Here is a 21,996-nt window from a genome sequence, read left to right on the forward strand (position 1 = left end):
TGGAGTAGAGATGTGTAGTTGGCAAATAGCAATGTATTTTTTTTTTTACACAGAACACAGACTCATGAAATGGAGAATCTGGCTTATCCTGATGTTTTACAGACACAGATATGAGAAACCAACTCGTCTACATTTATCCTGTACTCTGTCTGCAAAAGAGGAGCCCCCCCCCCCCCCCCCCCCCCCAACAAACTGAGACTGAAAACTAAATTTGTAAAGCAGATGGTCTGGTGACATTCTGTTTCTAATAACTTTAATAGTTTTGTATTAGTTGCCAAATAATTTCAAAAGTAAAACATGCTGTATTTTTTGTGGCAGTATGGTTTCTTCCAATTATTCTTATGAAAAAAAGTTTTTTTTTTCATATTCAAACTGAGGTACACTTCTGATGTACAGCAGTGTCTTGAAAAAAAAAACACTGCGGATATTAAATTTTATCTGAAATATCTTATTCAGGTCAATACTAATACTTAAAACAACATGCTTTTTGCATGATCTCCCACTTATCTTGGTGAAATAATTAGGCCTGACATTGCAAAATGTTTCTAAACTGAAAAGGTTTTTTTTTTTTGCCCCATTTGCATTTATATTGCTCTACTTACACAGTTATTTTAACCCGTTCATGAATGAATTATTGAAAACATTAACTAGATTTTTTTTTATGATTCTTTTTATTAAAAATAAAAATAATTAAAAATGATTTAACTGTATGTGGACGCCATGCAACAAAGGTGTAAAATAGGACATAAAGCCACAGCTGAAAATATAGAATATTGAGGGGTTTTTTATGGCATGCTATGCTATTTATATCAGGTCAGTGATTAAAAAGAATAATTCACAATATAATAACAATAAAATACACATTGTAGGAACAATAACAGTACGTATTGGGAAACCTATATTAGCAATATGGGCAAATCATGAAAAACTTTTACTAAGCAGTGTATAACTTATATTTTCATCCTTATCCATCTGTGATATTCTCTATTATTCTGTACTGAGACTTTGACCTATACTGTCCCTGTTTGGAAGACAATATGCAAATTTGTCTCCATATGTACAGGTATGTGTAAAGTTGCCATTTAATGCTGTAACATATAATTTTAAATGGTTATTTATGTTGATATATTTGTTAAATGTCTGTTTTATTACAATATAAGACAATTCGTAACATTTTTGAAAAAAATAGAAAAGATATACCAGCAGGTTAAGATTCAAGATACAATACTTTTATTTGTCACATACACAATTATATAGAGCATATATAACCAGCGGTGAAATGTGAGTTAGGTCCGCTCCATGGACAGTGCATTTATTAAAGATTACAACACAGAGGAAAATATACACAAATATAGCTATGAAAGAATGAAATAAAAGTAAACAATAAAATATAAGAATAAATTATAAAAAAGATGTATACTGTAGAATTAAACATAGAATAGAGAATAATGTGCATGAAAGTACATTGTAGTCTTAAAAATTAAGATACACAGGGATGTACAAGAGGCAATGTGCATATGTGCATTATACTGTAGTCTTAAATATTAAGGTACACAGGAATGTACAACAGGCAAATGTGCAAACAGGTTGACAGGTTGTGAGGTAGAGAATGATGATTATCTTACTTAACTGAATATTAAGTGGAGACATAAAGATGTTAAGAAACTGGTTTTAAGTTTAGGAGCCTGATGGCCTGGGGGAAGAAACTCCTCAGTTTTTTTGCCATCAGGCTATGGAAGAGGCTTACCAGATGGCAGCAAAGTGAAAAGATGGTTACTGGGGTGGGTGGAGTCCTTGCTGATTTTAACAGCTCTGCTTCTGCAGCGTTTGAGGTAGATGTCCTGCAGAGAGGGGAGAACAGACCCAGCGATGCGTTCAGCTAAGCGCACAATTCTCTGCAGGGCTTTGCAGTCTTGACTGGAGTTGTTCCCATACCACACTGAGATACACAGAGTCAATACACTTTCTATGGCCCCTGAACAGAAAGTTTTCAGAATTGCTGGTGAAACCCTGAATTTCCTCAGCTGTTGTAGATGGTACAGTCTTTGCCTGGCTTTATTAACCTTAGTTTGAATGTGTGTAGTCCAAGTCAGGTCCTCGGAGATGTTTACAACAAGGTACTTGAAGCTGCTCACCCTCTCCACAGGGGTCCATCTGATCATAAGAGGAGTATAGGGCTGCTTTTGTCTCTTCCTAAAGTCCGCAATCAGTTATTTAGTTTTGCTCACATTCAGAGAGAGAGAGAGTTGTCCTGGCACCATGATGTTAGTTTGTCTACCTTCTCCAAGTATGTGGTCTCATTATTGTTGTGAATTAGGCCCAGAACCACAGTATCATCAGCAAATATATATATATATATCGTTTTTACAGATATGCCTTGGGCATTTAGCACAATGCTATGTGGTTAGCCATCTTGGATTAATGATGCCATCAAGCAATGAATATTTGGAATGCAAGATAGTAGCCACTGTTACGATATTGCTGTCAATCTACTGACACTGCCCTCAAGTGGTTTGGAGAAAATGTGGAAACAAATGTGGACACCATGCACGAAAGGGTTAACTCATTTGATGGGTTTGTGCCATCTAGTGGTTAAGAAAAATACATCAATATCAGAGATATGGTGGCTGCACTTTACTGGGCCAGTTTAAATGACTTTTTATTTGAAAAGTAGATAATTTTATGAGAGAAACACAATCATGACACAAAACAATCATGCAAACAGCAGAAGTAGGAGTGTCACCATAAACATTCCTCAGTATGACGAAACTACTGAATTAGACATTTGCACAGCTTGATTCTTCTGTGGATTCTGGTACTATATCCTATCTCCTCATCTCAAACCGCGGCTGGCTTGATGTCTCATCTTGATGTGAACAATTTGGATTCATTGCAAGCATAAAAATATACTGAAATTAGTGTTACATAAGTGCAATTTCTGATTTAAAAAAGTAAAACTACAAAGATGTCTTCAGATGTGAAGGCTATTCTTGTGTGAAAACCTGCTGATAAAAAGCTTTTTTACATTATAATTTATTATAGTTATCAAATTTTTGAACATGATGGCCACTGGGTGTATTTTTATGTCTGTACTTCTCGTTCCCTATTCAGGAAACCATGGTTACATACGTAACCGAGATGTTCCCTTTCATAGGTCACTTCGATGCTGCGGTGACGTCACCTGCTATGGGAACGCTATACCATAACGCCTGACATACCTGATAGCTAGGATCCAAGGAAGCATCTGCTCAAGCAGAGAGAACCCGGGAGCCAGGGGCCATCCTCACATCCAGACTGTAAGACTTGATAAAAGTGCTCAGTGAGAACTAACCTGCCGCAGCACAGATATCATCCATAGAAGATCCACTGAGAAAAGCTTGAGAAGAAGCCAATGCTCTCGTGGAATGAGCTTTAACTCCTAAGGGCGAAGCGAGTCTGCGCGCCTCATAGGCTAAAGATATTGTCTCCACCAGCCAATGGGACATGCGCTGTTTTGTAACCGCATGGCCTTTATTCTTATGTCCAAAACAGACAAACAGCTGGTCAGACTCACGCCATGGGGCTGTACGATCCACATAAGTCTTTAAAGCTCTCACAGGGCAAAGACTTAGATCTCCAGACCCCGCCTCAGCAGGGGATAAAGCCTCCAGGACCACTTGCTGGAAGTGAAAGGGATTAGATGCGACCTTAGGGACATAATTAGGCCTCGGTTGCAACAACACCTTCACAGAGCCCGGTGCAAATTCCATGCACGAGGGTGAGACAGAGAGAGCCTGTAAATCCCCAACTCTCTTGAGGGAGGATAAAGCCATGAGAAGAAGTGTCTTCAGAGTCAGGATTTTATCCGGTACAGTTTCCAAGGGCTCAAACGGATGCCCTGATAAACCCTGCAACACAATGGATAAATCCCATGAAGGAACTCGCACGGGGCGGAAAGGCCTCAGCCTCGCACACCCTGTATGAAACGAGAAACCAGTGGATGACGGCCCACTGAGGCACCGTCTATCTATTCGTGGTAAGCTGAAATGGCTGCCACGTAAACCTTTAGAGTGGCTGGTGTCACTCCATCCGAAAAACGGTCCTGAAGGAACTCCACTACTGAAGCCACTGGGCAGTAAATTGGATCCATATTACGAATTTCACACCAGGTCATAAACAGTCTCCACTTGAAAGCATATAAGCGTCTCGTAGAAGCTGCTCTAGAATTCAGTATAGTCTCGGTAGATTCAACAGAAAGACCGGGACATACTAACTCACTCCGCTCAGAGGCCACGCCCACAGTTTCCATAGATCTGGCCTCGGGTGCCAAATCAGTCCCTGTGCTTGTGATAATAAATCCTGTCTGAGGGGAATCTCCCATGGAGAGCCCGCTAACAGACTGATCAGGTCTGCAAACCACGGCTGTGTGTGCCACCGCGGAGCCACCAGCAGCAGCTGTTCCACTCTGTCCAGCCGTATTCTGGATAATACCGCTGGGATCAAACGAATTGGGGGAAAAGCATACAAACTGGTCCTGGGCCAGCTATGAGCTAACGCATCCAAGCCCAAGGGCGATGGGGGGCATAGGGAGAACCATAGCGGGCAATGCGTAGTCATGTTCGACGCGAATAAATCCACTCTCGCTTCTCCGAAAATCTGCCATAAGAGATTCACCGTTTGGGGGTGTAATCTCCATTCCCCTTGCTCCAGAGTCTGTCTGGATAGCAAATCCGCTCCAAAGTTCAAAAGTCCGGGGACATGAACAGCTCGGATCGACAGATCGACAGAACTCACTGCGTTTCGTTGTGTATAATCCTGAAGCGTATCCACGGCAGGATTTAATCCAACAAAGATAAATATCGGGCCACGCCGCTAGCGAGAACGCGGCAGCTGTGTGAGCCGTCATAAACTGGCCGTCTTTGCCAGCCTCTTGTGCCGTCCCTCAAACTCTGAAGGCTGGATTGTGCAGAGTGTCTGAGGGGGCGCTCAAATGATAGCTCAGTTCAATGACTGCCTTTGTTGTGAGACAGTCAATGTTAGAGCGTGGGGGGGGGGGGGGGGGGGGGGACGAGAGGCTTTCTCGTTAAGAACCGCCATAAAGAGAAGTAAATTTGCCGAAATTAGACACGACTCGATACGCCTTCGACAAGACTTTAGGCCGCGGCCGAGTTCGGCGCGTGTAGCCACATAAATAGCTCACTGAGGAAGGGGAGGCGCGTTTCTCCTGTCCACTCGGAGGGAGAGAACCGCATGTGCCGGCCAGAGCCTTCTCTGAGTTCGAAGCCGCGGTTGGACAAACATAGTTTGAAAAAGCAAATCTGCTGATTAACACGCTCAAGTGGGGGAGAGCGAGCAAGTGGAAAAACTCCTGTGCATCACTGTATTCATAGTCAAGCCGCACATATCGCCCCTAACCAACACCTCGTGCGGGGCCTCGGCGACCGCAGAAGCGAACGGTGGGGGTCAGACGCGAGGCGACTTATAGAAATACACTCCAGAGCGCGGATTCTTTTTTTTTTTTTTTTTTTTACTGTAGCCGTAGACTATCATGGAGAGAACATGTAGACGTGGACATGGAGAGAACGTGATAAACCCATTATACGGCTCTTACCTTTCGTTGACTCATCGCGTCCGCGAAGAGGAGTTAACACTGCTCGTAGAAACCGCTGGAGAACGCGAGATGAATCCTAGGGCACAGATGATTCGCTTCCCTGAAGGAATGAAATCTGAGCGAAATGGCGCGCGGCACCCAGGTATACGATGCGTACGCATGCGTAGGGCGGTGCCAAGCGCTATTTGGCCAATAGGATTGGTGGGTCGAAGTGACCTATGAAAGGGAACTGTGGTTCAAATAAAGAATACTGGTGAATAAAAACTTAATTTAGTTAATCATTCAAATATTTTAAGCTCCTATTTCAATTCAAGTTTGTTTGTATAGTGCTTTTTATGATAAAAATCATTGCAAAGCAACTTCACAGAAAAATAATTTAGTATTAGGTTATCAGTGGTGATTGTCAGTTTATGTGCATATGGCAGAAATTTATGAAAACTCAATTAAATACATGATCAAACAGACAAACACTATTAACAGCAATTATTATATGTTGCAATCAAACAGATTTGGTAGTTCTGTGTGTTGTTTCAGGGTTGGCATCATCTGGGGTCCTCTGAGGGGTTGGCATCATCTCTTCTCAGGTGTTCTGGATCTAGTAATGCACATTTGATCAGATTGAACTGCAGTCCAAGATCATGAGATGCATTATTCAAATGCTTGGCTAAAGAGATGTGTTTTTAATCTAGTTTTAAACAGAGAGAGTGTGTCTGAACCCCGAACATTATCAGGAAGGCTATTCCAGAGTTTGGGAGCCAAATGTGAAAAAGCTCTACCTCCTTTAGTGGACTTTGCTATCCTAGGAACTACCAAAAGTCCAGCGTTTTGTGACCTTAGGGAGCGTGATGGATTGTAACATGGTATAAGGCTAGTTAAGTACACAGGAGCTAAACCATTAAAAGCTTTATAGGTAAGTAATAATAATTTGTAACTGATACAGAACTTAATAGGTAGCCAGTGCAGAGACAATAAAATTGTGGTAATATGATCATATTTTCTTGACCTGGTAAGGACTCTAGATGCTGCATTTTGGACTACCTGTAGCTTGTTTATTGAAGAAGCAGGACAACCAGCTAGAAGTGCATTACAGTAGTCCAGTCTAGAGGTCATGAATGCATGAACTAGCTGTTTTGAAATGTTTTGAAACATTTTAATTCATAAAAATCAATCATGAGAACATGAACTTCATCACTGCATTTGCAGGAATTGTAAAATCTTTTTTCTTATTAACTCATGAAGCAGCCTAATGCAATATTTTTACTCTTATAGCTTATCTTTCCCCATACAAATGAACTGTGATCAAGCACAATGAAAAAACACGCAAGAATTAAATCAGTGAAATGATAGAAAAGACAGATGCATTATCTGTGCTAGTCAATTCGCCTCATTTGCGTGAACTGGACGCGCCTGCGCCATTTATGTAAGTGTATTAAGACTACATAACCAGCTCTCTTAACAATAAAATATTATTCACGACATTGTCTAATGAATTCAAATACACATACGATAAAGTCAGTGGTTGTGCTGTGACTGATGTCGGCTATACTTGCTTGTAAAATAGAGTTAGAAGCAACAGAATATCTTTTTTTTTTACTGAAAGTGCTGCTGCTCTCTGTGCTCGCTGAACACAGCAGAAGCAGAGAGAGGGGCTCGCGCTGGGAAAGAGAGACCTCACGCTCATGCGGCAGCACCAGAGAGTCTCAGAGACTAAATAATGATTGTCCAAAAAGACGCTAGATTTGTTGCTAGTTGCTTTTTTTGGAAAAATCTAGCGACAAAGTCGCCAAGTTGGCAACTCCACTGCCCAACGGACCGGCTTCAACCGTCTCATAAATGTTGATAGGCTATTACTCGTGAGGTGTAACCAATCAGATAATGCCGTGGCCGGGACATTGAGCAAGTCTGCAGAGTGGTGAATACAGACAGCAAGCCAAAGTAGCACATTTTAAAATCAAATTGACTTTAATCAAACCACGGATCCATGATAAGTTTTGTGATCCATCTCGCCACTAGTGTAGTACAGAGGTGGGTAGTAACGAGTTACATTTACTTCGTTACATTTACTTGAGTAATTTTTTGGGGTAACGAATACTTTTCGGAGTATATTTAAAGATGGGTACTTTATACTCTTACTTGAGTAAATCTTTGGGGAAAAATCTGTACTTTTACTTCGTTACTGTGGGCGACGCTCCTCTCGTTACTTTATCTTAATGCAATAAATGTTATAATGCTTCAGTTTATTCCAAACGCGCCGTCTACTTTTCTCTGGGCAATGAGCGATGCCTATTCGTGAATGATTCATTCTTTTGAGTCAATTCTGTTCAAAGGCTTGATCAAACCAATTGGCAAACGAGTGAATTGGTTCATGAATCAGTTTGAATGAGTCGTTCAGTTCCCTGCCGCACGCGCTGAGCGTCTGAAGTGGTTCACTCGGAGTTGTAACGTTTAAGAACAGAAAGAGCGTTGAAAACGTGGCTGGAACTGCACTGAATTGAAATCTGCAAAGGCTATTATTTGCTAGCGATGGAGATCCTTATTAGATGAACACCGTGTGTGCTGTCTACTGTTTAACAGGTAATAACTTGGGCTACATTCGATTACAGTACACGATACCACTGTGACATTAGTTTGTTGTACGTGTGTGGCTTATAACAGAGGGGAGTCAAGTTGAATGCAGCTTCCAAAAGACAAAAAATAGCCGATTAAGATTTTATTAATTTTAATACAATCACACTGGTGCAAGTACGTTCAGCGAGTCATATTATCAGCTGCTAAATTCAGATCTGTGATTGCTTGCTGGCGCTGATCCAGAGATAGATGCGTTTATACAGCGCTGCGCATTATAACAAATCACACATGATTCTTTTGAGCTTATTAAAGCATTGGCCAATCAGAGGCGTTCAGATGAGTCATCGCTAAATGCCGGTGCTTCCTTCACTCGCTCGCTGACTGAATGCCTCTTTCTGGCGAATTCTCTCATCAGAAACAACAAAGTGCAGATGTGTGTACGAATCTTTAATTAAGATATTGATTTCACAGTGTTAACAGTTTCAGTGATTTTAATGGGAGTTTCTGAGAGTGATTGAAATCTAGACTGTCAGTGAAAATTATCTTTAATAATGTAAGTGTCATTTGCTCTCTTTCTGAACAATGAAAGATTAGTAGCAATATTTATATCACATTAACTTTCAATGTTAAATTCACATTTAATATAAAGTCAGTCGTATTAAAAATATGCTATGGCATGACACCTATATCTGTTACTTAAGTAAACAGACAGGGTTTTATAATAAATTACATAAATTGGAGTAAAGGCTGATGAAATATATACATTTATACACGCACACATACATTACATACATTTTATCTATATATCTAAATAAAAATAGGCTCAGTATATATGACCCAAAGTAACTAGTAACTAACTACTTGAGTAGATTTTGTATCCGATACTCTTTTACTCTTACTCAAGTAACTATTCAAGACTAGTACTTTTACTTTTACTTGAGTAAATATTTCTAGAAGTACTTTTACTTTTACTTGAGTACAGTTTTTGGGTACTCTACCCACCTCTGGTGTAGTAGCACTGATCACTTTGAGGGGGGGATAAATTTATCCCCACCGGGGATAAAAATAATTAAGCAGAGGCAGGGATACATTGACCAGAAAGGGGAAATCCTATGCATCCCCCCCGGCAAATTGCACCCTGTATATATGTGTGTGTGTGTGCGCTTAACCACATACAGTACACACTAAACTCTCTGCACACCCTCAAAACCATATGCATTAAGGTTTTTTGTGTACCAGTGTTCTGACACCTTATAGCACCTTCAGTGTCAAAGGTTCAATCATAATCTACATTGATGATGCAACATCATTTAGCATCAGCAGAAGAAAGACACAGGCTGTCAGGTCATGCAACATACAGCCTACGCTTTTCAGTTCTTTAAACCTAGGGCTTGTCACAGCATCCAGAACTGCACTTCTGACAGACTCACAGGCTTTTTTTGAGAGAAGAACAAGCTAGAAATCATGGTGAGTTGTTCTTGTTGTCAATCAGGGAAATGAAGGAATAACTAGACGTAAAAAAAAAACTTATTCAAGTAGCAGTCAAGCTTGTTTTATTAACATTATGTTATTTAAGGCAATGAGTTTAAATGCTATAGGGATTACGGAAGAGTTTACAGAAGTCATGCTGAATCATGTAATTATTCAAAACATCTAGCATCATTTTTAATAACATATAATTCATATTCATGGTTATTTCACTGTCAGATTTATTTATATAGCACCTTAAGAAACAAGTTTAAAATTAATGAAGTACTTTACAACAATAAACTAGCTAAATACATTAATAATAAAATAAAATAATATTAAAAAGAAAGAGTAAATCCTAAAATCATAACAAATTCTTTACAAATGTAATATTTGTAATTATACTGCCTGTAGCAGGAATATACTAGCACTTTTTACTATTATAAAAATAAGATCATTAAAACCTGTATGTTTTACATGTTATGATTTTGTATTCAGAGCTTTAATGCATGTTTCTAAACTGCATATAAAACTATTTCACACAATCAACTTATTCATTATAAAAGCTATTGTTTGTTAAAGGGACAGTTCACCCAAAAATCTAAATTATGTCATTATTAAACTCACCCTCATGTTGTTTCAAACCCGTAAGACCTCCGTTTATCTTTGGAACACAGTTTAAGATATTTTAGATTTAGTCCGAGAGCTCTCAGTCCCTCCATTGAAGCTGTGTGTACGGTATAGTGTCCATGTCCAGAAAGGTAAGAAAAACATCATCAAAGTAGTCCACGTGACATCAGAGGGTCAGTTAGAACTTTTTGAAGCATCGAAAATACATTTTGGTCCAAAAATAGCAAAAACTACTACTTTATTCATCATTGTCTTCTCTTCCGTGTCTGTTGTGAGAGAGTTCAAAACACAACAGTTTGTGATATCCGGTTCGCGAACGAATCATTCGATGTGACCGGATCTTTTTGAACCAGTTCACCAAATCGAACTGAATCGTTTTAAACGGGGCGCGTCTCCAATAAGTATTAATCCACAAATGACTTAAGCTGTTAACTTTTTTAATGTGGCTGACACTCCCTCTGAGTTCAAACAAACCAATATCCCGGAGTAATTCATTTACTCAAACAGTACACTGACTGAACTGCTGTGAAGACAGAACTGAAGATGAACACCGAGCCGAGCCAGATAACGAACAATAGACTGACTTGTTCTCGAGTCAAGAACCACATATTGATTATTGATTTTGAACTGATTCTGTGCTAATGTTATGAGCGTGGGTAAACCGAAGGCTTGAATCAAGGGTAATCATTGCCAATGACGCCATTACGTCGAGCGCAAAAGAACCGGTGAACCGTTTTCTTCAACCGGTTTATTGAATCGAACTGTTCGAAAGAACTACTGGTGATCCGAAATCCGATGCAACCAGTTCTTGACTCGAGAACGAGTCAATCTTTCGTTCGTTATCTGGCTCGGCTCGGTGTTCATCTTCAGTTCTCTCTTCACAGCAGTTCAGTCAGTGTACTGTTTGAGTAAATGAATTACTCCGGGATATTGGTTTGTTTGAACTCAGAGGGAGTGCAGCCACATTAAAAAAAGTTAACAGCTTAAGTAATTTGTGAATTAATGCGTATTGGAGATGCGAACCATTTAAAACGATTCAGTTCGATGTAGTGAACTGGTTCAAAAATATCTGGTTACATCGAATGATTTGTTTGCGAACCGGATATCACAAACTGCTTTGTTTTGAACTCTGTCACAACAGACACGGAAGAGAGGACAATGATGAATAAAGTCATAGTTTTTGCTATTTTTGGACCAAAATGTATTTTCGATGCTTCAAAAAATTCTAACTGACCCTCTGATGTCACGTGGACTACTTTGATGATGTTTTTCTTACCTTTCTGGACATGGACAGTAGACCGTACACACAGCTTCAATGGAGGGACTGAGAGCTCTCGGACTAAATCTAAAATATCTTAAACTGTGTCCCGAAGATAAACGGAGGTCTCATGGGTTTGGAACGACATGAGAGTTATTAATGACATCATTTAGATTTTTCGATGAATTAACTCTTTAAAGCATTGCATGTAACCTCAAAATGCTAGACTTCCTGTCCTCATTTATGTATTTAAATATACATGACTGTTTTAAAACCACACTGTGTTTTTTTACATCAAGCTGCATGTTTCAGCATGCTTATCTGCACGTACACGCTCTACAGTCTGTATACAGTGGTCAAGAAACTATTTATACATTTAAGCTACATTTAAAAATGTGTCAGTATCATAGATAAAATGTAAAACCATGTAGCATGTATTCTACACAAAGTACATTTTCCAATATAAATAACTGACAAAAAAGTAGTATGTTCTTTAAATGATAAAACAAAATATATTTGCACACTTCCTGGTTGGGAAACATTAATTGCTCATGATGAAACACAACCCACCTCTAACTTCATATGAATTGACTTCACACAGACAGCGCAAACCACCAAAACTACAAGAAACTGATCAAATTAATTCTGAGAAAAGAATCTGCATTATTCGTCTGACACATTTTGCTATTTAATTAAAAAACGAGCCAAAATAACTATATAACTAACAGGCTATCCTGCAGCATCTGAGCTCATGCATTTAAATATTTTACTTGTAATAATAAGAACTTAAACCTCTTCAAGCAGCTTTCTCACTTAAATGACCACTAACCCTTTGTACAATATCGTTGGTTCTGGTCTAGATGGAGTATAACTGCAGTGCAGAGAGGAACGACACAGACAAAGCACTCAGTTACTTTGAACGTGTGGCCTACCCACCTGTCTTCAGATTGGGCCTTTTCTTCAACGTCACGGCTCTGTGTATCTTCTGCCGCCTCAAGCGCTGGACAGACATGCACATCTACATGTTCAATCTACTGGTGGCCAATTTCCTAGCCATTATTTTTCTGCCTTTCAGGATACTGGAAGCCTTTTGCCTGATTAAACCCAGTGTATTGTGTACATTCCTGCTGTGCACCCAATACTCTAACATGTACAGCAGCATCTTCACCATTACAGCCATCAGCTTTGACCAATTCATAGCCGTCAAATTTCCATTTCTGACCAAAGCACTGGCCTCCAGAAGTAAGATGATCGCCATTTCAAAGTGCATCTTCATCTGGATGATAATAGTGGTCATCTGTGCTAGTAACTATGGCGACCTTCACCAAGTCAAATTACAGACCTGTTATGACCTAATAATAACAGAAAAGCTTAGTAGCAGATTTTTCTTTCTTTTAGAGATTTTAGGGTTTCTTATTCCAGTGCTCATCGTCATACTTTGCTCCACACAAACCATCTACATCCTGATCAGATCCCTTAAGCATGTCCAAGGCAGGGATAAAATGGAAAGGAAAAACATTGCCGCTATCATCACTGCGAACATGTTCACATTCATAGTTTGCTTCACGCCCGTTCATATTGGTCTTTTGTTGCAATATGTATCATCAAATGATTCACGTGACTTTGTGCACGTGTTTCTTGATGTCTCTGAGTGGATCGCTACTACCAGGTGCTGTCTGGATTCGATTGGCTATTACTTTCTGCTGAAAAGAGTTGGTAAAAGGGACAATTGTTCATACTGAATGAAAAAAGTTATCTAGAGTAAGTTGATCTAGATTAGATTGAGGCAGATCCCCGTCATATGTGAAGAACACAGTATAACAAAGTGTGGTCTACATCTGACAACATTGGTGTAATCATGGTTACAAGATTTGATGGAAATACCATAATAATTCTATAAAGTACACTTTAAAAACTTTGTTGCATGAATAAGATAATCGCAAAAAGTAGCCTACTATGGCATGGCACCACAAGGGTACATGTGTTCTTGTTTTGACTGTTACTTTCAGAAAATATATACTTATTTTTGTATGCAATATTTCCCAAATAAAATGTCTAAATGATTATCCTCTGCACTTTGCCATTTTTTGTTCTAATGATGATTTTCATGATGAAGTAATATGCCTATATGATGGAATTCAATAATATAGTTTAAATAACATTATTGTATTATATTATATTATATTATATTATATTATATTATATTATATTATATTATATTATATTAGCTTAGCTATGATTTTATCCAGTGACTTTGATCACATGCAATTTTTATCTGAGCAATATTATATACTAATAGTAGTTAATGAATCATTATAAAATAAATCAGAATTTAAATTATAATATACATTTGTATATAGATTTATACATTGTATTATTTTTATATTATTTTATGTTTATACGTAATCAGGTTCCAAAAAGTAAGTACTTGTAAAAAGATTCAGTTAAATACTCTTAACCAGACTACAGTTACTTATTTATTGAATAGATGATAACATATTATTAACACAATAGCAATAAATGATATACCCTTAGTCTACTCTCTGTTGTGTGTGAGCACTTGGATGGGTTAAACGCAGAGGACCAATTCCGAGTATGGCTTACCATACTTTGCAAATGTCACGACTTTCACTTTTCACTTTCATAATTTATTGATTCTCCTATTCCTCTTTTTCATTTCATGCTTCCATGCATTCAGAAAGTCTTACAATTTTGTGGACATGTGACTGAGTCTTAACTTTTATACAGAATATCTCTTTGGGTTTGAGACTTTAGTCTTTGCAACTTTATGGATCTTATCTATGCACGAACAGCTTGTAACACTCCGAAGAGAAAGGAAAACTTGAAATTGCATCATATGACCCCTTTGAGATACACAAATTCACATTATTTTCATTTATATGCAATGCAGGCATTCCCAAACTTTTTTTGTCATCTGCACCTTTTTTCCTAATATATTAACTTGAAGTACCCTGAGATTTTAAAATAAATATTTTAATAATTATCACATTTGAATGTTTACAGTTCCCTGTTGGTTAATGGTCAATTACAGGACAAGTAAGTAAACACATTTAGTTTAGTATTTGATTTTGATTGATGTTATTAAATGTTAGAATACATTTTTAATTAAAAAAATTTATGATTTAATGCATTATTATCTTTTTATTAAACTGATGAAGCCCCTGCAGTTCATTTACAAACCCCAGTTTGGGAAAAATTGAAGTAACATAATGTTAAATGCACTTCATGTTATTAATTACAGTGAATGGAATATATTTTCTTACTCTTTGTATGTTTTATATCAGTATGGTATTAGATTGTCCTATTTAAATCAATCTGATGAAGTTAGGTCAAAAGTAATCAAAGAGTATTCTGATAACATTAACTAAAAAAAAGTAATGTAATGGATTATGTTACTAACTACAATTTTTGTCATGTAATTTGCAATCAGTAACAGACTACAATTTGTAAGCAATCTACCCAGTATTTGTTATAATTATTATATTTTCAATGCTTTTATTTTATTAAACTGATTTATTTATTATTATTTAGATTATATTTAGAATTATTTTTATATATTTTATTAAAGAAAAATGATTTAAAATAGTTATGAATAAAGTACACAAATATAAATAATAAATCATAATTAAAGAAGATGGATAGATGCTCTGAGCAGTTTGCACGGTTTGTCATGTAAGGTTAAACTGCCCTCTAGTGGTGATTCAGTGTATACGTCATATGCTTTGTCTCTGCAGTCTCGTGCTCACACGGTAGAGATCAAAAGCATTTGGCACGTGGGAGTAGGTATAGCGATTATATGATCACATGAACTGAAAACTGCCAGTGTTAAATAACTAATCAGGTCTAGGGAGTACTAAAACATCATCCATATTATTAGTAATATGTTTTTTCTTCGTCATGTTACCATAAAATGTAGGCCTAACGTATTGTTTTGTTTATATAGTATCGTAGTAAAACCATAGCATGAAGAACCTTCATCAAAGTATAAATCAAAGTACTTTTGTATTACTATCTGATAGCATCTCTGTATGTTTAGCGACCGCTAGAGATCTGTCTGTTTAGTCATAGTTAATGGCAAAGATAATGATGCACTATTTTGATGTTCTACTCATTGCGGCATTAAAAAAAGATGAATGATTAGAAAAAAAGAAAGAAAACTACACAACAGCTGTACACGCAATGTAACGTTTCTGGCACAAACTATTACACCTTTGACTTATTTTTAGTTTTAAGATTAAGAAGCAAAGGACATGAATGAGTCGAATTAAACTGCATTGATGCTAAATGCCTGATGTAATTGATATGTTGATGTGTCTAATTAACTTCCAGGTAATGATCCTTCAAAACAACATCACTCTAGTCTTCAGATTGCACAGAAGTTGCCATGGTGATATGGTTCTCCATAGCAACACAGAGATGCTGTGTGAAATTTCAATGTATGTGCGTTCTGTGAAACGCCATCTACTGCAAATGAAGCAAACAACCTTTCCACCTGATGAACATGTATGGAAAATATTAGTTAGATATATGCTCAGGGTGCGATTTGTGAAAAAAACAGAGGCAGCCTAATGCAATATTTTTACTTTAATAGCTTATCTTTCCCCATACTAATGAACTGTGATCAAGCACAATGAAAAAACACGCAAGAATTAAATCAATGAAATTATAGAAAAGACAGATGCATTATCTGTGCTAGTCATTTCGCCTCATTTGTGTGAACTCGATGCGCTAAACGCCTCATTCGCGCCGCAGGACCTTAACATTGACTTAACATTGAAATCACTCAGACGCTGAGTGAGTAATCAAAAAACCTTTTCTTTAGCCTCAATTGAGTGAAACACTGTATGTGTAACTTCGGCAGAGACAATTTATAAGAGACATGCTACTTCCTCAATCCTCAATACAACCAGAGCCTAACTACGGAGAGCCTTCCCACTCCCTATTAAGTCCTGTTGTACCGAATTTTGGTTGAATTTTCGCCATGAGTGCAAAATGAATGGGCGTCTATGGGGCTAGACAGCTAAATTTGTCCCTTTCACCCGATTGCCTATGAGAAATCTCAGATCTGATTGTAGGTTTTGCAAGTTCAACATGGGTTATAGGTCGAAAGTTGAATGAACGAGTACTAATGTCCTTTCGATTTCTTACAGGTTGAGTTGTTGTTGCCCATAACACGCTAGCATTCTGCTAATGAACGCTGATTGGTCAGTGAAGGACTGATTACGACCAGAGATAGCGCTTGATGGCATCCGAATCAGAATCAGCGGGATCAGAATGTTAAAGCGGACTTTTTCGATCAAAGTTTTTCTTTTCAACGCCAGCCAGCTGATGGATAACTGATAGCCAGCTACGTCGCCAAACATCCAATGACCATTGTGTGTGTATTTTCGGCGTGGTCTTTCAAAACAACAAAACAAATACTTCTCTCTTGTCTTAACAATATATTTATGTCATGAACAGTTTTGTCTCTTTGCCACAATCGGGCATATTCTTGAAAAATATGTTTACAAATACTTTTATGTGAAAGAGAATACTTGACTCAAACTTATTTTGTGCTTCGATGTTCTGCTGAGATGTTGATGAATTCTGAGTCTCAGTGAGGTTTTGTGATCAGAGCAGACTCCAGTAATGAGGTAAAATATTCATTCTGTATCTGCTGCATTTATATAATATATTTGTCTAAACTCTCAATAGCATCCTGTTTTGTGTATGTTCTCCATTCATATGGAATCTCACCCTCACACTCAAATGTTTTATTGTAGTATGTTTCCAGATCTTTCTGGAATCTGCACACAAACCACTTCCAGTAGGGCAGCACTGAGTGGCCAGGGATGATGCTCCACATGTCATATTTAGGCCCTGTTATTTTGATTTCTTTCCAAGAAATCTTTCTACTTGATAGACAAATATCCTGATCATTTGCCACTAAATTTGTGCAAATATCAGCACAAAGACTCTGTGTAAAACGGTAGCATGTGCCATTAATTCCCCTCACTCTGTGGAAAGCAACACTGTGATCCCGCTCATGGTTTTCTATGGTGTTGGTGCAGGTAGCTTTACAGAACGGACACTGAGCCCAACAGCACCGACACAAGTGATCAATCAATATCTCATCTGGCTTGGACTTGAATTTCAGTTTTTCATTAAATGTTTTTATGTTGAATTCTCTGCTGATGTCTGACATAATATGAGGAAGTACTTTCTTTATCACTCCTTTTATGAGTTTACAGTCAACATCATCATGTTTCACTCCATCAAGGTCTTCTTCTGAGAAGATCAGCACATCTGAAAGCTGCAGTGTGAAACTCTTTAACCACAAACTAACATCTCCACTGTTCTCTTTAAAACATTCATTAAATTCATGTGATGCTTTCATTATCCTCTGCTGCAGGAGTATGATGTTCTGCTTCATCTTGGGCCAAACACTCGCACTGAACTTACGGGTGATGTACCGACTGACTTCATCTCTGATGAAACTCTTGAAGTGATCTCTGGGATAATTAATGTAGTCCATGTATGCAGAAAAATTCTCATTTTCTGCTAACAACTTCAGGATGTGTTTTTCCAGTTTTGATCTGTTTCCCTTCAGTGTTTCACAGTTAATCATTATTTCATCTGTCAAATCTCTTGCCGTCTTTTTGTAGAGACTCTGCTTAATAGGCTCTTTAAGTTTCTGACAGATGATCTCACCAAAAATGGCAGCTGATGTGGCTCCATTAAGGTGTTTCTGGAAAATACAATAGTATTCCTTTCTCTTCTCCTCCAAATAGAGAAGAGGATCATTGTCTTCCATGAACATTCTGTGTTCATCAGTGATAATCTTATTTGCCTTATTACAGATGGTATAAACCAAATCAATGAAGAATTCATTCTTGAACTCATAATTCACTGGTCCTTCCTGATGTTCTGTTACTCTCCTCTTGATGTAACCTATGAGTTGTTGAATGCAGCTGATGTTGTAGCCCACCTTTGAAATGTCAAACAACTGAACCATTGTGTCTGTCTGCATAGCAACGTCTGAGATAAAAGATGTTATTTGGTCTTTATCCTCTTTAGACAGAAAGTCGCCAAAGTTCTCTTTAGCTGATTTGTAGACATTCGTTAAAATTCTTGTAAGTCCACTGAATCTCTTTAACCATACATAATCTGAATAATTAGACACACAAAAAATATCCCTCCACTTCTTGTGGTCTATAGGAACACCATCATGGACGTCACTGAGGATCTCTCTCACATCTCTCATTATGTCAGTGTCTTCAATTGGACCAGTGTCTGTGATGATCTTCCTCATCCATTGTTCCCAAAACAAATCAAACTCTTTATTCAGTGTGTCTTTATCACTTATTTTGTCTTTGAGGTTTAAGGCAAGTTCTTTGCTCTTTTCATAGAGAGTGTTTTCATGGTGTGTCCTCTTAACATCAATCTTTTTCTTCAGTTCTTGCTGCTGGAGAACCTCAGTTAATTTCCTCTTTGTTTCTCTCACAATGTTTTCCTGAAGCTCTTTGATTTTGATTTCACAAGAGGTTTTCCATTGAAACAGCATATCTTTATTTTTGTCTTTCTCAAAGAATTCAGACATGGATTTTTCCACTTTTTTACTTGTCTCCTTTAGTTCTTTTTGAAGATCAGTTTCATCAACCTTACAAATTGCTTGATTTTCTATATGGTTGTGTAGTTTGTTCTCAGTTTTCATGATGGCACTGTGGAGACTCCAGGACCACTTGCTGTATTCGCTCTCCAGTTTCCTGTAGGCTATGACCTTTAGGAGTTGATACCAACAAAAATCATTCAGTAAACAAAATATTCAAAAAACTTTCATTGTCATTGTCTGTTTTGAGAGTTGCTCTGTTATTATCATAATTATTATAGTTCTTTTAACAGAACATGAAAGACAAGAAGTGACATGAACACTAACCTGCAATGAATCATTAGTTTCAGAGCAGATCTTATTTTTCATCTCCTCTTTCTCTCTTTCATCTTCTCTCCACTCTACTCGTCTTGTTTGCTTCTCTTCAAGGAGTTTCAGTGTTTCTTTAAAAGCATGTTGTTGATTTTCTCTCATTTCACTTTCTTTTTTCAATCTCTTCTCGAATTCCTCTAGTTGTTCTTGTCTCTCCCTTTCTATTCTCTCATTCTCTCTGATTATTCCCTCCATTTCACTCTTGAGTCTCTGAAACCGTTCGTCAGACGTCTGTTTTTCTCTCTCTCTCCTTTTCTCATCTTCTTCTTTTCTTTGTCTTTCTTCTAGTTTTTGTCTCTCCCACTCATCTCGTTCTCTTTTCATCTCATCATGGATCTCTCTCTCTTTCTTTTCTTTTTCATTTATTGCTATTTTATATTGTTCTTCTCGTTTCTTCACATTCTCTATCATATTAATCAGTCTGTCTATTTCTGTGTCATATTTGATCTGAAGGTTTTCTTTTTCTTGCCTCATTTCCTCCATGTCATGTTTTAATGTCTCCTGTTCTCGTCTCATCTCATCACGTATCTTTCTCTGATATGCTTCTTGTTTTGGTATTTCTCTTCTGAATTCCACTTCTCTTATCTCCTCTTCGTTTCTGATGCTGTTTCTGGTTGCACAAACACCTTTTCCCAGCAGCACCCTCCTCACATCATCTTTGCTCTCTGCTGAACCTTTAAAAGAAAAAAAAAGTAGTATTAAAGCTTAATAAAAACACAATGACCAGTGGTGGAGTCCCTTTGTGAGCATCTGCCCTGTTGATCCTCACACTAAGTGGGAGCCCAATCTCATGAAAATTTGTATCAATAGCATGATTTTTGGTTTCTATTTGGTGTGCTATTTATACACAGAAATCGAGTTTGGCATGCATGTGATACGCACGTGTTTGAATCCTAATTATTGTGTATTTTATGCATGCCATTTAAATAGTACACCTAATAGAAAAACAAACTTGTGGTATTGATACGCAGAAGCATGAGATCAGGTTATAATTTCCACTACCAATAGACCTTGATTATTTAGTTCAAGCGTGTTTGTTAGAAGTTTGAACTAAACTTTGCCTGGAAGTAGACCTCTAGAAACAGAAAAAAACATTAATGTTCTGTTGTAATTAAAAACGGTTTACTATATATTTTTATCTGTCACAAACTGGGTAAATGTGTAGTATAACACGTGTTTCAGAGGAGAGTGTTCAATATGGAGCAGACAAAACTGTGAATTTTGTAAATATTAAGTTTAGATGTGACATTAAACTAAAAAATTATTTATGGTGTATTTTATAGATATTTTTTGAATAACAAATTATCTGTAAATATTCATATTATAAACTTACATCAAAACTTTCAATGTCACCATTATAGAGGGCTGTAATAGTTCTGTGACTGGTCAAAAGGATCGACTTGACTGTGAAGCTTGACCTTTGACCTTGTTTTTGTACAGAATTTCTGAATTAGAATTTTGGAATTGGAGAATGCTGGAGTTCTGAAATTTACCTCAGCTGTTTAAAAATATACATTTTTTTTTTAAAATAATAATTTATGAAACAAATTAAAAGAAAAATCAAAAATTTTTCTAGCTCTGTAGTTTAAGACTTGAAATTATTTTTGGTTATTACTTTTTGACAGAAAATGCTTTTCTAATGAACTGATTTTCTTCATCATCTCTTCAAATTTCAGCAGTTTTTTCATCTGTGTATCCAAAAATGTCTCCATGGAGAAAAACCTTTCACTGTTTTGCTCCACCATCTGCTCGATGTTCTCCATCAATGTGGACACTTGTGTGCTGGGACTAAAGATATTATACCGTCCTCCAAAACTCTCAATGACAGACTTTGTTTCTTCATTGAGTTCTTCTGTCTGATGCTCTGAATCCTGCATTATGAGGATCATGACATGTTTGTTAATTCTTGAGCTGAATATTCTCTGGATCTCCTCCATTTCTGCTTTGTCTTCATTATTAAGTTGAGCGTCAGGAATAATGAGAAGGAAAACATGAACTCCAGGGTGACAGAGAGACACACAGTGGAGAGTCTGACGCATCACTTCCTCCTCTGAGAGCCGAATGTTAAACAGAGCTGGAAGCTCCACCAGACTGATCTGATGTCCATGAAGCTCCACATCTGATCTTCTGTCTGTCTGCTGCAGGATCTGCTCTGATATGAAGGATTTTAATGTCCCGTCACTTCCACACACAACCAGATTCAGCTTCACACCCTCTGAAACTAACAGAAAAAGAAGAAAAAAATTAAACTTGAATTATATTTCATTTAATAGTAGAAAAATCGAATTATTTCATACTCACGTCTTTTTATAGCCTGTTGCTTCATTGTAAAATATGAAGAGCCTTCATATTCAGTACAAACCAGGTGATGTCCATCATTCATTTTCACAATGTCCTCAAACATCTGCAGAAGATCATCTGGAGAGCTGCTCCTCTGAAGACTGAAGTGTCTGTTTGCACATTTCTGAATGATTTTCTGTAGGATGTCATTGGTTTCATTGG

The 21,996-nt window shown here is 37.5% G+C and overlaps 2 protein-coding genes across 2 annotated transcripts; one reads left to right on the plus strand and one right to left on the minus strand.

Annotated features, from left to right (window-relative positions):
• The first annotated feature begins 9,393 nt into the window (after nt 1–9,393).
• Nucleotides 9,394–13,623, plus strand: LOC132148687 (G-protein coupled receptor 55-like). The gene is made up of 2 exons (XM_059557386.1): nt 9,394–9,625; nt 12,374–13,623. Exons 1-2 carry the CDS (start codon nt 9,623–9,625, stop codon nt 13,253–13,255), a joined length of 885 nt encoding a protein of 294 aa, XP_059413369.1. The 5' UTR covers nt 9,394–9,622; the 3' UTR covers nt 13,256–13,623.
• A 3,375-nt stretch (nt 13,624–16,998) lies between these two features.
• On the minus strand, nt 16,999–21,275 carry LOC132149606 (interferon-induced very large GTPase 1-like). Its single transcript, XM_059558988.1, has 3 exons — nt 21,110–21,275; nt 19,450–20,168; nt 16,999–19,293 (listed from the first exon to the last, which is right to left on the minus strand). The coding sequence occupies exons 1-3, from the start codon at nt 21,255–21,257 to the stop codon at nt 17,197–17,199; spliced, it is 2,964 nt and encodes a 987-aa protein (XP_059414971.1). The 5' UTR covers nt 21,258–21,275; the 3' UTR covers nt 16,999–17,196.
• Nucleotides 21,276–21,996: the final 721 nt, after the last annotated feature.

This window comes from Carassius carassius, chromosome 9 (genome assembly GCF_963082965.1).
Source record: "Carassius carassius chromosome 9, fCarCar2.1, whole genome shotgun sequence".
Lineage (NCBI taxonomy): Eukaryota > Metazoa > Chordata > Actinopteri > Cypriniformes > Cyprinidae > Carassius > Carassius carassius.